Source organism: Natrix helvetica (assembly GCF_964273705.1).
Source record: "Natrix helvetica genome assembly, chromosome: 2".
NCBI classification, from domain to species: domain Eukaryota; kingdom Metazoa; phylum Chordata; class Lepidosauria; order Squamata; family Natricidae; genus Natrix; species Natrix helvetica.
In genome coordinates, this window is record NC_138552.1 from 106328864 (window position 1) to 106345772 (window position 16909).

The 16909-nt window shown below is 40.8% G+C and overlaps 2 protein-coding genes across 3 annotated transcripts; one reads left to right on the top strand and one right to left on the bottom strand.

The window, feature by feature from the left end:
- Window positions 1-576: 576 nt before the first annotated feature.
- Window positions 577-3187, top strand: FOXE1 (forkhead box E1). The gene has a single exon (XM_081943033.1). The coding sequence runs from the start codon at window positions 1286-1288 to the stop codon at window positions 2357-2359; it is 1074 nt and encodes a 357-aa protein (XP_081799159.1). The 5' UTR covers window positions 577-1285; the 3' UTR covers window positions 2360-3187.
- A 3380-nt stretch (window positions 3188-6567) lies between these two features.
- On the bottom strand, window positions 6568-16731 carry HEMGN (hemogen). 2 transcript variants are annotated; one of them, XM_081943034.1, is made up of 4 exons: window positions 16548-16731; window positions 13089-13182; window positions 11362-11615; window positions 6568-7984 (listed from the first exon to the last, which is right to left on the bottom strand). In XM_081943034.1, the coding sequence occupies exons 1-4, from the start codon at window positions 16627-16629 to the stop codon at window positions 7884-7886; spliced, it is 531 nt and encodes a 176-aa protein (XP_081799160.1). In that variant the 5' UTR covers window positions 16630-16731; the 3' UTR covers window positions 6568-7883. The 2 variants fall into 2 exon arrangements, with proteins under 2 accessions (XP_081799160.1, XP_081799161.1); XM_081943035.1 differs by having other exon boundaries at window positions 13101-13182; window positions 16548-16730.
- Between the last annotated feature and the right edge of the window lie 178 nt (window positions 16732-16909).

Here is a 16909-nt window from a genome sequence, read left to right on the forward strand (position 1 = left end):
CGGGGCTAACCATCTGCATCAAAGTGCAAAATGAACCTTATTTTATTTGGGAAATGTATTTATAGGGGAAATTTATTTGTCCATCCACTCTCCTGGCATCTTACAGGCAGTAAAAATACAGTATTAAAAATTTAAAAAATTTTTTTTAAAAAAATACCATCACGCACCCCACCCCCACCCCTCCAGCGACAACACGCAGTCAGATGGGCCAGCGGATGGGCTTTTTTGCTGCAGCATGCGGGAAATTGTCCCCCAATACCCCGCTGCTTGAGAGGGCAGCGTCCCACTCCCATGACTCTCGACCCGCCCGAAGGACGCCCCGCAGCGCTCCTTTCACCACGTTTTGCTCTGGACGCCCACGGGTGGCTGTCACTACTTGAGGCGCCTCTCGGTTAGGCGGAGAAAACTTGGCAGCCGGGCTCGCCCGCTCTTCTTGCCGACGGTGTAACCCCTCCCGGTTCCTGCCTGCCCTGGGCCAGGCCCCTCCCTCCACAAGCCCTCTCAGCAAAGCCCTGTGGGTTTGCTGCGCCCCTGGCATTCTCAAGAGAGGCTGCTCGGGCAAGCTTGTCTCCACTCGTCCCTTGAAGGCAAGACAGCTGGAAGGGAGTGCCGGCCGACGGCTGCTCGGCTGCAGAGAGAGAGAGAGCGCAAGCAGCTCCGGAGTCCTGACGCGGCTAGGGTAGCTGGCCTCCTGGCTGGGCAAGGTACGCCCGCAGCTCTTCCAGAGGCTGTGAAAGAAGCGGAGGTCGCAGGTCTCCCTCTACCAGCGTTCCCGAAGCGCCTCCTTGGAGGAGGATCGGCTTGTTTCCCACCGCGTCGTCCCAGCGCCTCTATCCATCGCAGGAACCCGGACGGCAGGTATTTCAGGACCGCTTCTCACCTCCCGACCCTTCGCTTGAGTCGCTTGAGCCGCTAAGCCAATGGAAGGTCTGAAGGCGCGTTGCCCTGCCGGTCCTCGAAGACCGGCTTCCTTTTAGGTCTGCCGGGCACCACAGAGTCAGGCTGCCCAGGAGGTCGAAGGTCTTGGGGGACATCATCGCCCTAGATTTCTCCCAGAGGTTCTCAAGCTCCAACACCCAAACGCAGCGGACTCCGAAGCTGCTCTCTTCCCAACCGCACCGGCATTCGCGCTTAGATCCTTGCCAGAGCGGGACCGAGGGGGCCTTGAAGATACTCCTTCGGACGTCAGCCAGGAAAGAGCGAGGCTGGCGCACCCCAGTCCTCAAAGTTGCCCGTTAATCGCCTGCAACCTGCATCGCCGTCGGAGGCGGAGATAAAGCCTGAGATGACGGCCGAAAGCCCTCAACCGACGGGTTGCGCGGTGAGCCGGCCCGACGCCGAAGCCGAAGCCGCCTCTCGGCTTTCCGCGCTGGTGAAGATGGAGCCGGCAGCCCCGGGAGAGGCCCTGGAGCCGGAGCCGTCGGAAGAAGACGTGATGGGAGGTTCGCGGCCTATCGGACGCCGCCGGAAAAGGCCGGTCCAGCGCGGGAAACCCCCGTACAGCTACATCGCGCTCATCGCCATGGCCATCGCGCACTCTCCGGAGCGCCGCTTGACCCTGGGCGGCATCTACCGCTTCATCACCGAACGCTTCCCCTTCTACCGCGACGGGCCTCGCAAGTGGCAGAACAGCATCCGCCACAACCTCACGCTCAACGACTGCTTCGTCAAGGTGCCCCGAGAGCCCGGCCGGCCGGGCAAAGGCAGCTACTGGGCCCTCGACCCCCACGCCCGCGACATGTTCGAGAGCGGCAGCTTCTTGCGCCGCAGGAAGCGCTTCAAGCGCAGCGACCTTTCCACGTATCCGGCCTACATGCACGAGGCGCCGGCCCAGCCCGTCGGGCCTTCGCTGAGCTCGGCCTACGCCTCTCCTGCTGCTCTCTGCTATCCTTCCCAGCCGCCCCTCTTCAGCCTGGGGCCCCTCATGGCCCAGCCGAGCCCGGAGCTGGTGCAGCAGCATAGCATGGACATAAACTCTTCTCCTAGCAATGCCTGCTCCTTTGCTGGGTCCGCAGCTTACTCCAACCAAGCCTGCACCGCCGCTTCTGGCCTAGGCAGGCCCCACAACACCATGCCTTACTCTTACGCCATCCCCAGTGCCCAGCAGCTCCAGGTTAACCAAGGCTCTTATTCCCAGAGCAGCAGCAGTAACCTCTTTGGGGCTTCTGCCCGTCTAGGAGTACCTACCTCACCCCCCATTACTAATGACAGCATGGATTTCTATGGCAGAATGTCTCCTAGCTCCTACAGCTCTTTGGCTCACGGGTACAATGCCGGTGGGCAGCTCAGCAGTCCCGGAGCCTACCTGCGCCACACCTCTTACCCCAGTAACATGGAAAGGTTCGTTTCGGCCATCTGAAGTCAAGGAGAACCTTGGTTAGGGGAAAAAGAGAGCAAGGCAGGGCAGGGGAAGGGTGAGATCTCCGGTTGTATTATCTTCTCCCTGGGCTTAGATTACCATCGTGAGCATGTTACCCCTGGCACTGGCAGGAAGGTTGTAGTGTTCATTCGGTGAGACTGCACATCGATACGCCAATCAGCGCCATTATTTAAGTTTGTAAGAGGAACAGGACAATGGAGGTGTTCACAATAGCAGGGCTGGTGTAAAGATTTTGTGAAGCGAATGCACTATACAGTATGATGCTAATGACTCTGCTGCGTAGGTGGGAGGGGACCCTTTCATGCTGTGATCTATGAAATGCACCACCTGTCAGAACCAAAGGCAATGCAACGTATCAGACCTTTTTTGTGTGCTTTTCCATTCCTGTCAACTCTTCTCCGCTTTTTTTCTTTTGTGAGCTCCCTCTTTACAAAATCATTTGTTGTAGCTGTAGCCTCAATAAGTAGCAAGCTTTTTCCTTTTCTTTTTTTTTTAACCTAGTCCAATTATTAGCAATATTATGAATAACTAGTAGGTGTATGCTTAATACCCTCAATGTCAAGTTTTCAGTGACTCACAAGTTCATTTGGAGAAATAAATGTGGAGTCAATGATTCACCCTTCTGTTTGAATGCCTTCTGCTGGCTTTGGAAATGCAATAAATAACCTTTGAAACCGATTTTCTTGGAACGTTCTGATTTGTAGCTGGTTATTTTCAGTTAACTAGCTTGCATTGCAGTGCCTAAAGGAACTTGCCTCCACACTTCAGTGCACGTATTGTTCATCGAATTAAGTCAGATTTCTTTTCATTTTTATTGATTGTAAAAATATATGCTTAGCAGCTGTATAGTCAGCTACGTAATCAGATAGGAGTACATTTGCTAATGGCTTACACATAAGATATAAGAAAATGTCAAATTCACCCCCTAGAAAGAAGACATTTGTCCATATTCGGTAACTTTCCTGCTTTTAAATTTCAGCTTCGATTTTTGCTACTGAGAAATACATACTGTATTCAAAACATAAAAGTTATTGTATATTTTCTGAATAACACAGTAATCAAATGATTCACCCAAAAAGGCAATTCTATTTTTTTTCAAAATGATGCTTTTTTTTTTTTTACCAGGGGGCGGTTTTGGTTTTTTTTGAAGACTTCTGCTCTCCCTACTTTACTTATCAGTCATAGCAATCAAGATTTTGATATTGTTATACTGGTAGTTGAGGCAGAAATACAAAGAAAAGGTGTAAAATGAATGGCTAAACCCATATGATCAAATACTGTACATTATCACTAAAAGTAAAAAGAGTAAAATTCTATAGGTTATCGTCTTGCAATCCTGGATCAAAAAACTAGCTTTTTAATAAAAACCATAGGCATCAGGACTGAAAGCTGTTTACAATCCAAACAAGACTAATACCACAAGTCCCTATAAATCACAGAGTACAACATTGTTACGGCTGCATCATTTCAGACTTCAGGAATAGAGAGACTAACTTATTATAAATGACAAAGAATCTTTTGCAAATTCAGGGTAATAACATATTAGCTATTTAGTTATTAGAAAAGTTCTAATGAGCCTTTCCTTAATGTTCTATGTATAGGAAGTTCTTAACACAGAAAATATTCAAAATTCAATTTCCATGGACGTGCACTTATAGTTTTGAAATGAATTTTGGATCATAACATTCATATGATTCACATGCAGAGTTTGAATCAGATAGTGTGGACAATCATTCCTTCAGGATGATGAATTTGACTTACTGATTAGACCAAAAGTGTCAGAATTCAGCGTTCTTTAAGAAATAGTAGCTAATTAGGTTCCTCTGGATACTTAGAAGAAGGGCACGAAGTTCAGAGTATGCTTGCTATTGTTTGTTCCCAGCATCTGTATAGATTTTCTAAGGTAAAGCATTTATGAAAATGGATTTCGTTTAGTAAAAACCCTAGAAAGAAACATCATCTGTGTAATGTGTCTAATTTTTTTGGAAGTTAGCGGCTCCCACCAGTAATTTGGATAGCACCTGCTTTTCATATGTTAATTCTATGTTCAGTGTAGCAACCGAATCAATTTGGTAAAAGGAGAAGGGGTGGGAATTGCTTCAATTTATTGCCAGCTAGTTCTGTGCAGTTGAGAAGAAGATACTTTCCTTCAACCACAGACCAATTGATACCCCTTTTATTCTATTGCATTTCTGACTTTGTTGTCCAAGCAACCTGCAGGGATGTACAAAGAAGTTCTGGAATTCTGTTTTATATAAGAATTTTGAAAACTTTCTTTTTGTTAAAATACTATCAGATTCTGTACCAACAAATTACGTCTCCCAAGCAACCTTGAATGGTCTTGTATCCTTCAAACACTTCTTGCACTGTCCTTTGGCCCATTCTTTTTCTCAGTATTTTCAGTCATGCATCTATTGTATGTATGCTTCTACCTCGAAAAGACAGAAAGAACCCAAGACAAAAGGATAATGATCTACTAAGTGAGGTGGCCTTTCTTCAAGCCTTATGTGTGGATCAAGATAGGCACTAAATTAAATATGTTGCTACTCTCGTAGTCCTATTTTTAATTTTTCATTCGTACCAGGTGAATTGATTTGTATTGAAATTACTGCTATGCAGGTGTAAATTTTACAGCCAAACAGCATAGCAAAAAAGGATTGAATTTTCTTCCTTGCACTGCAAGATGTGAAAACAGTTGCAGTTTACATTCTTCACCTATTGTGTAGTTCGTCTCTAGTATTTTAAGTTTTCTATAACAAAAAATCTGTGGCATGCAAATAAGCAAATTATTTTAGTTATTTTAAAGGCAGTTTGAGAAAGAATTCCACTGGGATAATTTAGACTGTAGTAAATTATATTGTATTCCATTCGTTTTATAATTTGTAAAACATTGAAAAGATCTTTTGATGTGGTTTGAATCTTAGGGAAACAATCCATTTTTTTCTCAGAGCTTGTTATACAAGCACTGACTTTTCTACTAAAGAGCCCGTATAACGTGAGAGGTGATCTGGAGAATGTTCTGATGCAGGGATTCGATCCATACAGAATGGGGAGCAGTCCTGTTGGGCCAAATTATTTTATCACGGGAACGAGGAAGTCCCTGAACAATGATGTTCATTGCAGATGATAAACAGCGGTGGGGGGGGGGAGTTGTTCTTAGACTGATGTTTCTGCTTTTCAAGTCTACAGGAACATTCCTGCACATTCCCCAGAACAATTGGAAAACTACTGCTCTAAAATAAAAATGAACAAAAAGCCAGATGAACCAAAGCAGAGGTGGGCAGAAAGAAGACTAAGACTTGCTGAAATCCTGGGTGATTGATAATAGATCTGTAAAGGCTTTTGGATCCCACCCAATTAACAAAAGGCTTTTTCCTTCTGTAGGCTGCCGAATTTTTTTTTTTTTAAGGAAGGCGTACCAGATTCAATTTTAGTAATGGAAGCATCATCTTGATTTCCGCTTTGTGCTCTAAGCTTAGAATACTCTTTAAATTTGCTATGTGGGTGCTTGACTTCTGTTACTCTTTCGCACCTTGCATCGGTCGATTGAATTTGGGGTTCCAAGAGTAGTAATTTAAAAATGTAGAAATTTGAAGTTGCTTCTTCTCTGCAGTAAAACAATCAAAATCGGTACTATTTAGGTCACTTCTTTGTATAATCTGTGCTAGCTTGAAAGGGTTCCTCAATTTCAGTTCTCCATGATATCAGCATCAAGGTAAAGCTGTTCTCAGTTCAGATATGATTTAATTGAAACCTCAACAAGGGCAGGGTATTATTAAGTCAGCATTGACTTTACAGTTAATGTTGCCGTAAGATGCTGTGACTCTATGTCACCATTGGATGGAACTCTTGTCTCATTCTTTTTCCGGGCTCCTGTGTTTCAGGTCCCTTGAGATTAATGCTGGTTTAATAATTTAGCAGCTTCCCTTCAATAGTGGAAAGAACAGGAGTAAAATCAGCAAGAATTTGTTTCCACATTCACTTCATTAGGAGACAAGATCTACTAGGCTCCTGGCCTTTTTCTTTCTTTCTTTCTTTAACTCCTTTTGTAGGGAGTGGGGATGCTTTGAGAGGAGCGAGATAGATGATTGTTGTAGGACTTCCAGTTGCTCAGGTCAAGGCAGCCATTTTCTACACTTGTTCTTGGCACAAAGGCAATTATAGATCATAGAAATATGCCAAACATGTCAAGTTCATAAAATATATATTGATTTATTAGTTTCCTAAACCATTCACTACCAAAGTCTCTGAAGCGTATACAGAAACCAAACATACTAAGACAAGAAATTCTGCAATAAATCGACTTAGCAATTATTTTAAACATTTCTAAATCTCCAGATCCATCTGTTTCAAACTCTGACCATGCATTGCCTTCAAGCTGCTTCTAAGAGTTATGAAGTAAAAATGTCAATCATGTAAGGAGTTTTACTAGCCTGTATTTCTTTCTATTCTTATCAGGCGAAATCAGCAAAGCAGGATGTGTGTAACTATATTACTCTGTACATGTACACATGGACTACTCAGTCCCTGTTACGGGCTTTACATGCACGGTCCCAAACACATAATTTCTATATATAAAAGGAAGAAGAAGATTATAGGGCTAAAACCCATTGTCCTAATATAGAGATTGTTCTAAATAGAGAATTCCAAGTGTTAGATATCAATCTAAAGACCTCCTACAGTGGTTTGACTTTTTCCCCTCAGTTGATTATTTGAAAATAATAATGGTGGGAAATGACAGAAGTATATAAATTGGAGAAGTTGCTTCTGAGATGGGCCTAAAAACTTGCACGAATGAGGTCGACTTATTGATTTATTGTTTCCTGGTTAATTCTGTGAAGGAATTAAAAAAAAATCCAGAGGTGCATTCAGTCATGTAGGTCCATCTACAATACACAATGGTGTAGCACAAACATTCACGTCCCCAATGACTACAAATAAGAAACATAAGGAGAAAAAAATGTTGGGGAGGTATCTGTCTTTGCTTGTTCCTCTATATTATTCATCTTTGTTCTTCCCTGTTCTAACACATTACTTATAAGCAAACGAAGCATCCATAGATGGATGCAAAACGTCTCCCTCTAGAGACAGTTCCGATGTGAAGAAGGCTGATGGCTGCTATCTGGCAGAGGCATTCTGCTTGTCTTCCCAGCCTGGAGCTCCACAATGTCTTGGATAATAGTTACCCTTGTCCTCCATCATCATGATTGAAGATAATGATCCTTCCAGGCTAAAGCATGTTAAGGATACTAGATGAAGAAGCTACTTCATTTGAACATAGGTCAGTAAAACCAACATTAAAAAAAAATACAAAATCCCTTGTGCTGTATCCTCCAAAGGAAGGACACAGTCACTGGGTATTTCAAAAAGAAGAAACTGCAGGAAAATTACAACAAAGGCTACCAATTTTTTATTGCTCACACAAGAATGATAGGTATCATGTAGCCTAACAGCTTTTCCACATTGAATAAGGAACAATTATTATCCACAAGCAACTTTTAAATTAAAAGCCAAATAAATCTTGCTGCAAGTGATCATTTTCCAAAGCCTGGGGATCCTCTGAGCCTTCTGGTCTTGGTGTCTCCTCTAATCCTGGGTGGTGAGCTGGGAGGGGGGCAGAGTAAAGAAGGTATCACATACAAATATTTCTGTTGGTTTAGTCTAAATAATGTTGATGTCTCCGAGCAATAACTATAACCAAGATTAACTATCAAAGCAAAAAGGAGTGAAACATCAAATCCCAAATTGATTATACATTAAATAATGTCTTCAAATATTTTTTTTATTAATGATGACATATTTGTAGTAACAGAAGCAAAGAATAATTAAAACTAACAATTCTCCAAATACTATTGTTATGAAAACCAATAGTTTCCACAACTATAACGTTTGCAAGGTAAAAATTAGACGATATATCAGCCAGATGCTATTTCTCTGCTACCTAAGGCACCAGCTACTTTAAATATTTTATGGGCTTTCACAAATCATTGTATTTGTGATTATTTTCCTGTAATCCCTTTAGAGATTTTTCAGTACAACAAAAGGTTACATTCAAATCTTAAAATAAAGTAAAAGTGTAAAAGCACAAAAAAGGCTCCAGTGATGAAAAAATAAATTACAATAGGTATTAACGTTGCCTTTTTAATACTTCTGTCCATTAAAGCTGGAGTACAGTAATTAATCAGTGAGAGTCTTTGATGGCAGAATCACCTCAATCACACTAAATTAGAGAATTACATTTTGACAATGCTGGCACAAGTCACTTATGGAAAGGCATGAGAGGAGACTCCCTCCCATCACACAAAAAGAAAGCAACTGAAAGCTGTATTTACTTTAACATGGGCAATGCCATAGATTCTCCCTCAACCTGAAAAGCAGTAGCCTAGTTTACAGCTACATGGCAGACTACAGACGTCTTTTTCTAATATATAATCTTATTTTAAAATACAATGCCAATTATACTTTGATTGGGTCATTTTACAACATTAGGACAGCCATCCAATGGTTCTTTACATCCCCATAAAGCATCCTTGGCCATCATGATTGATTGACACACACATACACACACATACACAAATGACCATCTGTCAGGTGAGTCAGTTTTACAACCGGTTGCAACATTCTGCAGTCACATGACTGTGATTCACAATGTCCCCCCCTCCCCCGGGTTCTTGCATTTTTGGCCTTTTTCAACAACAAAAAAATTCCCATTGGAAGGAATGTGTTTGCTTAATGAGTGTATCGTTCACTTAATGACCTTTGCAAAAAGGGGCAGAAAATTACTCCCAGTCAACTCGACTGGAAGTGCCTCAACTTATGACCATAACAACTTTGACAGGATTTCTGGTCTTAATTGCAGCTGTAAGTTGAGGGTCACATGTACATCTATTTTATTTCCTAAGACTCCTCATTAACTCTCTAGGAAAGAACTGGAGTTTACTCCTTCCATTAAAAGTATTTTCTACCTTGTTGAGTGAGTTTACACTCAAATGGCCAGGCTACATATGATGCAAGAGATATATCATCAGATCTGTGATACATTTACTGTATATTTCAATAGTACTTGTGGAAGGTTCTGAATGGTAGTGGGGGAAAATATTCCATATCACTTTCCTAGTCTAGATATCCCAAGCAAAGTATTAAAAATATATACAGCACACTAGCATTATATGGTATGTGAACGGGATACTTGAGGGACAGTGGTGGGTTTCAATTTTTTTTAGAACCTCTTCTGTAGGTGTGGCCTGCTTTGTGGGAGTGGCTTGCTGGCCATGTGACTGGGTGGGAGGGCTTGCCAGCCATGTGACTGGGTGGGAATGGCTTGGCAGTCATGTGACTGGGTGGGCATGGCCAACTTGTAAAATGTGGTGAAACTCACTTAACAACACTCTTGCTTAGCAAACAAAATGTTGGCTCAGAAATTCTGGCATTTGAAGCACACAAGTCTTAAAGCTGTCAAGTTACAAGACCCTTGCACCCCTAATCCTTTAGAAAAAAACCCCCAGGAGTGTTCAAAATTGACAGCTTTAAGACTTGTGGACTTCAACTCCCAGAATTCCTCCTCCAGTCATGTTGGCTCAGGAACTCTGGCATTGAAGTGTGCAAGTCTTAAAGCCGCCATGTTACAAGACCCTTGCACCCCTAACCCTTTAGAAAAAAACCTCAGGGCTGTTCAAACTTGATAGCTTTAAGACTTTAAGGTTTAGAGGCGGGCAGGGCGATTGGTGAGCCAGCCAATCAGTGAGTGGCGGGCGGGGAAAGTGTGGTGCTGACGGCGAGGGGAGGGAGCTGGAACCGGTTCTAAACGGCACGGTAGATTTGTGGAACCTCTTCTATAGAAGAGGTTAGAACTGGCAGGAACCCACTCCTGTTGAGGGACTGCCTCACCCTGATTGCATCTACCTATTTCATCAGATCCCGCAGGAGAGGCAAGTTGCTAGTCCCGTCTACGAAGGAATGTCATCTGATGGGATCTAAAAAGAGACTTTTCTGCCGTTTATGTCATTTCTCTGCAGCCTAATTATCTCCAACCTTGTTGGCCTTTAGCCAGGCTTTGAAAATATGACTTTGCCACCATACTTGGAGATCTAGTGGTAGAGAAGAGCATCTTCAGTGGCTGTGCAGAAAGCAGGACACTGACTGAATTTTGCCATTGGTTAGGATTATTTTTCTATTTTTAATCCAGTTTTATTGACAGTTTGTATGTTTATAGGCTTTTTTTTTTATTAATGTGGGTTTTTTGGGGGGGGATAATGTTTTAATTGTTGAGAGCTGCCCAGAATCACTGAAGTGAGTTGGGCGACTATGCAAACAGAATGAATGAACTAATCAATCAATTAAAGAAATGTTAATCTATCATTTGGCCCTGATATTGTTGCAGTTGTCCTTTTAGCCACAATTAATAAAGGAGAACATAAGGTATTGCAATGATAGAAGAAATAGAAAGCTGGCTAAGTTCAAATTTAACGGTCCTGCCAAAACTCTAAACTAGGGCTACCAAATAAGGGTTGCAAAAGATGACCACCGGCTGACTGTTCTTTGTCGTCCCCTGATGGTCATCAGAATTTTGCAGATCAGATATGACAGCTTTCCTCTTATTATATCTAAGGGCCCTACTGTTCAATAATCCACTGTTGATGTACTTTATTTGCTCTGTAATAAAATTGAGATAGCTACTAGTACAGAGGTGTCCAACTTTGGCAACTTTAAGACTTGTGGCCTTCAATTCCCAGAAGTCCCCACCAGCATGGAATTCTGGGAGTTGAAGGCCACAAGTCTTAAAGTTGCCAAGGTTGGACACATTTGTACTAAAGTCTTTATCTGATCCAACTGAAGAACCATGGAAAGGGACAGGGAAGATGTTCTCCAAAATTATTTCAGAGACCTTATTTATCATCCAGACCAAATTTCCTTCAGGCTAAATAATACTCTTCTCACTAAAAGAGCTTTCATTTTCAAAGGCTGCTAGTTACAGAACTTACCACAGCTGAAAACAGATGGAGTTATTTCCTCTTGGGAATACAACCCTTCCGTTACCACCAGAGGGACAGAGTATTCTTCATGGAGTCCATGAGTGACATCAGTTTTCTCCTCCACTGCAGTCACCTGTGTTTCATGACTCTCGGCTTCCTCTGACTGCAATTCTGGTTGTGGTTCTGGTTGTGGAGTCTGACGCCGGCCTCGGCCCCTTCCAGTTGCTCTTCCTTTCCGTGCTCGTTTGTGTCTCTTTTGCTCCCTAGGCGAATGTACACGTAAGAATCATTTTATATATTCTAGGACCCTACTGATTGCTTTTTACTAAACCATTAACTCACTTCTTGAATCACATTAAAATTCTCAGCTTGATAGTTAAGATTATTTATATAGCACTTTTTCCATTCAAGATGAGCAAACCCAAGCTGATGCCCCAATTCAAGAGAGAACTGAATGTGTTCCTGGTCAGTGGTTCAACATCCTGCAGAACTCAAAGCCATAATCATACCCAGGCAGCAGAGGAACACTTGGGCAACAAAGATAGGGGTGGTGTCTATGACTTCTACCTTCAACTGATTTCTTCCCAAAATGTATTTCTTTCTTTCCTTCCTTCCTTCCTTCCTTCCTTCCTTCCTTCCTTCCTTCCTTCTTTCTCTCTCTCTCTTTCTTTCGTTCTTTCTTAGAGGGTTTATATGGCTGCTTATCTCACATTGTTCACACAAAAGTTCCATTTCTTGCTGGGGTTCCTTTATGTGGTTATTAGGTAAACATAGGTCAAGAAATAAACTTAATAAATGCACTGTGGGTGGAAAGGGTTGTAACCATAGCTGTAGCAACAATGAAAAGCTGCAGAAAACAATTAAAACCTGGTTGATACAACATCTCAAAGTTTTATCTTCTAAGGATATTGTACAATGGCAAACAAAAAACTCTGACATTACATATAGATGCAACTTAACATGCTTTGATATGTGGAGATACATATACACATACAAACATAAATAGACAGACACTAATACAAGGTTTTACCATTTATGACACAAAAGTATGTCTACTAAAATTTCAGAAGCCAAAACAATAGCTCCATGGTCAAAGGGGATTTTTTTGTATGTAGTATAACACCTTGCTTGTATCTCTACGATATAAGAAGCAGAATAAATGATGCCAAATATTAAATATTGCAAAATTTTAAATTAAATGTTGCAAATCTATTCTATTGGCCTAGGATAATAGCTGCATAATTCTGTTTCCTGGGCATAGAGCAGATTCAGTAGGTGTTGCTGTGCAATTAAGTAAAACAGATGCATTTTCAGAATCACCTAAATTCCAACCATTTATGTGAATACGTATATGTCAGTGTGAGAATGAGATGGGCAAAAAATTCAAGGATACAAAGGGGGGATGTCATGTTACCTAGGAATGGAATACACAAAAACTTTAATATTTGAGTTGGAATGAAATATGGGCAAAGAAGAAGGGTAGCTTTGTGAGGTATACTAGGAGGGAGTTCTATATGAGGAAAAGCAAAAAAAAATCTTATTTGTCTTAGAAGAGAAATCTATTGTACCAATTTTGGTTTAACTTTCATGTGACTAATTTGCTTTTTATGAGAGCAAAAGTAATGTCAGTGTCATTATTTAGACACATCCTTTTAAAAGCTTTGTACAAACAAATACAAAACAGCAGATTGCTTTAGCTCTAAAATAAACATCACTTCATCACCATCCTAATTTACCCCAGAACCCACTGTTCAGTGTCTTTTTTTTCTGCTTCTGCTTTTCTTTTTCTGAGAAGTTCTCGGTCTCTCAAACGGTGTGAAATGCCAACATCTGCAAGAGGTAACAAGAGTTACATGAATTATGCTAAGAGATTAAGCTGTTAAGAAATCTAAATCAATATTGCAGGTATAGATGCTGAATAAAGCAATGACAGAACCATTTCAGCAACTACTACTACTACTGAATATATTGGGTTCTTTGTTATGATTAGAAAATTAAATGCCTACAATGAATATTTGCATGATGGTTGAGGAGAGGGTTTTCGAAAACCCGTATTTAATTGGTTACATGAACACAAAGTGAACATTATTCCAATAAAATATTTTCATAATGGCTGAAGGATTTATCATATGTGCTCATCTTTTGTCCCCATTAAAAAAAAAATCTGCTGAGACAAGCCAGAGAAATATCGGAATGAAAGTTATTATTTCATACTTCCTTGTTAAAACCACTCCAGTGAGTTAAAATATTATTTTAGTATGCAACATTCAGTATGCAATTATGCAGCCAAAGCTTTTAAAAATACTAAGGCTTAATTCTCTCCGTATAGTATCTTCATATAATTGTACGCAGCCTATATTCATGTTTGTCCATTTAGCTACACTTACATTGTAATGTAACCTACTGCTGCAGGCTGTAGAATTAGTGGTGAAGTTCATTTTTTTTTACTACCAATTCTGTGGGCGTGGCTTGGTGGCTGTGGTGTGGTTTGGTGGGTGTGGCTTGGTGGGCGTTGCAGTGGAAGGATACTGCAAAATCTCCACTCCCACCCCACTCCAGGGGAAGGATATTGCAAAATCTCCATTCCCACCCCACTCTGGGGCTAGCCAGAGGTGGCATTTGCCGGTTTTCCGAACTACTCAAAAAACCTGTCAGAACCTGCTGGATTTCATCCCTGGGTACAATTAATGTCATTAAAAACAAGTCTGGTGCATTTTGCTGTGTTGCATGTCACTTTTGACCCGTCTATCACAACTCCAAATGAGAGAAGAAAGAGACATCTTGTCCAGATTAGAGAAATGACATCAGACACTTTTGTCCAAACAGAAAATGAGAACATGGGGTAGAACTTTGCTTGATGATGAATTCTGAACTCAGAAACATTTTTTGTTATTGGACATAACATACACAGAAGAACCTTAAGAAAGCTTATAGTATGGCCTGTTGATTTGGGCATGTGCTATCAGCATTTTCCTGACCAATATCACAATGGGAAATGGCCCAATTTTTTTCTTTTTTGGGAAAAAAAATCTATAAGAACCTCTTTATATGGCCATTATTGGATGATATTTCATAATCATTTAAGATATGAAAGCTATAACATTTTCTAGCTGTGACAGAATCTACATTTCATTTGCCTTTGTCACAGATGTACGACACATGTAAGATAAGTGCATCTTGATCATAAACACTTTTTAACATTTTTCTCAGGTAATGGTTTCCCCAAAGTCTGAGACATTTCTACTTGATTCTCCTTCATTAGAATCTGTTCATAATGCTATTATAAAATGAGGTTATCAAGAGGAAAAGTGGTCTATACCCAGGACATAAATTAACTCCACACTTCTAATAGAAGCACATCAGCGGCAGCAGTGAGTTTTTTTAGTGGCACCTCAAGGTTCATTTATTTATATTTATGGTATTCAAATATAAGTATTAAAAGGGTATCTACCTTAAATAGACTCTACCGTAAAAAAAAGAAAAGAAAAAAACCTTGCATCAGCATATTTATTAACATCTGCCACCTGAAGCTTTTTTGTGCTTTAGATTCATGCAAGTCACAAATGTTTGTTTCAAACCACATGTGGAACATTATGCATAGTGTCCACTTCACCAGCAAGTGATGTCTCCCAATGCATGAAATGAATCTATCCTCCAGCCTTTGATGGTGAGAGAAGCACCAAGTATCTTGCAATGTAAATAGTTTTTCTCTCTATAGTCTACCATTTGGCTACAGTACCTAGTGCACCAACACTTTCCCACCATTTCATCATTACACATTATCATCTTCTATAGTTTTTGCTTTGTACTAATGTCCAACTGGTACATAAAGCAAAAAAAAAAGTTAAATAATATTGTATTTCTCCCCAACCCTCACTCCCCCACCCCCAAAGTGGAGCATAAAGCAGAAAGATTGGATTGACAAACTGTTCTCTCACAGTAAGGACCACAGTTGCCAACGATTATATGGCAATATCATCTGCTCTTATGCCTTTGTTCAATATTACAGCAGAAATAAAAAGGACTGCACAATTTGTGATTGTGTATTTAGAAATGAATATTCTGAGTTCAAGCTAGAGTTCAACAATAGGATTTATTTCTTTGTAAGGCTAATATGAAGATAAAGGACACTATGGTAGACATGCAGGAGGACATCCAACTAGCAGAAATAGTTTAAAAAATTTTTTTATTTCCGTTATTTTCTCATGCCAATTCGTTTTCCCAGCCATATTATCCCATGTTCCCACTCCTGGACTGAAAACAAGTCTAATATAGTCATGGAATTTATCTGCCTGCTTTTCACATTTTTCTCCGCTTTTCCTTCTATTATTCATGGCAATTTATGGCAGGTGTGGGGAGAATTAGCAGTGGGTCTAAGACATTTGGTTGCCTGAGGAAGAACATAAAATAGCACCCAATCTTTCCCTAAGTTAAGATAGAACATGGCATCCAACAATTATTTTGGTATCTGAGGCAGAAAATCCCATCAAGGCTTCTTTGTTTCCCTGGCAATGAAATCAAGGCAATAAAGTAATAATTTGCACATCTTTCCTGACACTTGAAATAAAATGCTTGCAAGTTGCATCTGTTCCCTTGACTTAATTGGTGGCTAGCTCTACTGTAGATGTACTTCAGCATTTCTCTTGGTCTCTTGATTTTCCTTTGCAAATGCCCTGGGTCTTTTTCATTTGCCTCACTGTAGCAAACAATGTTATAGGGAAATATACATTTGTTAAGTATTGCCAAGGTTGGGTTACTTTCCAGACTTTTGAGGACAGATGGAAGATTTTTTGTGGAAGCAGTTTGAACAAATCAGTGTTCTCTTGATCCATATTTATATCCTGTACTTCCTCATTCTACATCTGCAACCTTGCAAGATAAATTAGGTGAGGAGTTTTTAAGAGCACCCGGTGAGCTTAGATCCAGATCCAAATTCATCATCCCAGTCCAAGTCTAAAGCTGTTCAAAAGTAGAGTGGATAACCTTCTGCTATGTTTAACATTTTGCTTCTGCTTTTACCTGGTTCAAGCCTAAAGCTACACACACAAACAATATTTGCAGAAGATCCTCCCAACGAAAGCAAAATAAGAATAGAGGTTTATTAGGGGCAAGGATCAGAGACTAGGTAATTCTTGAAAAAAATGCAAACTTGTCTCCCAAAAAGCAATCCCTTTCCCCAAAATAATTTGCATTACCTGCAACTGCATACTCTTCAGGTGTGGCCTCTGCTTGCTCTGGCGTTTCAGAGTATGAATGATCCTTTTCTAAATTTGCCATCTGTAACAGTTTATTTTAATATTTATATAGAAAAAGGAGCTGAGCTCCACCATAGGATCTTGTAACGCATCTAATGGTTTAGTGCAAAAAGAATTTCCAAAACGGAGGGGGGGAAAAGAAAGACTACCCGCCCTACACATCTTATCTGCCACGGACATGGCTATGTTAATACTATTTTTTCTTATCAAGTTGCAAAGGTGTTTATATTGATGCTAAAAGCCTGTCATATCAATTTCCAAACACTTTTTCCTCGCGTGAAATAATTATTTTATCAAAGAAA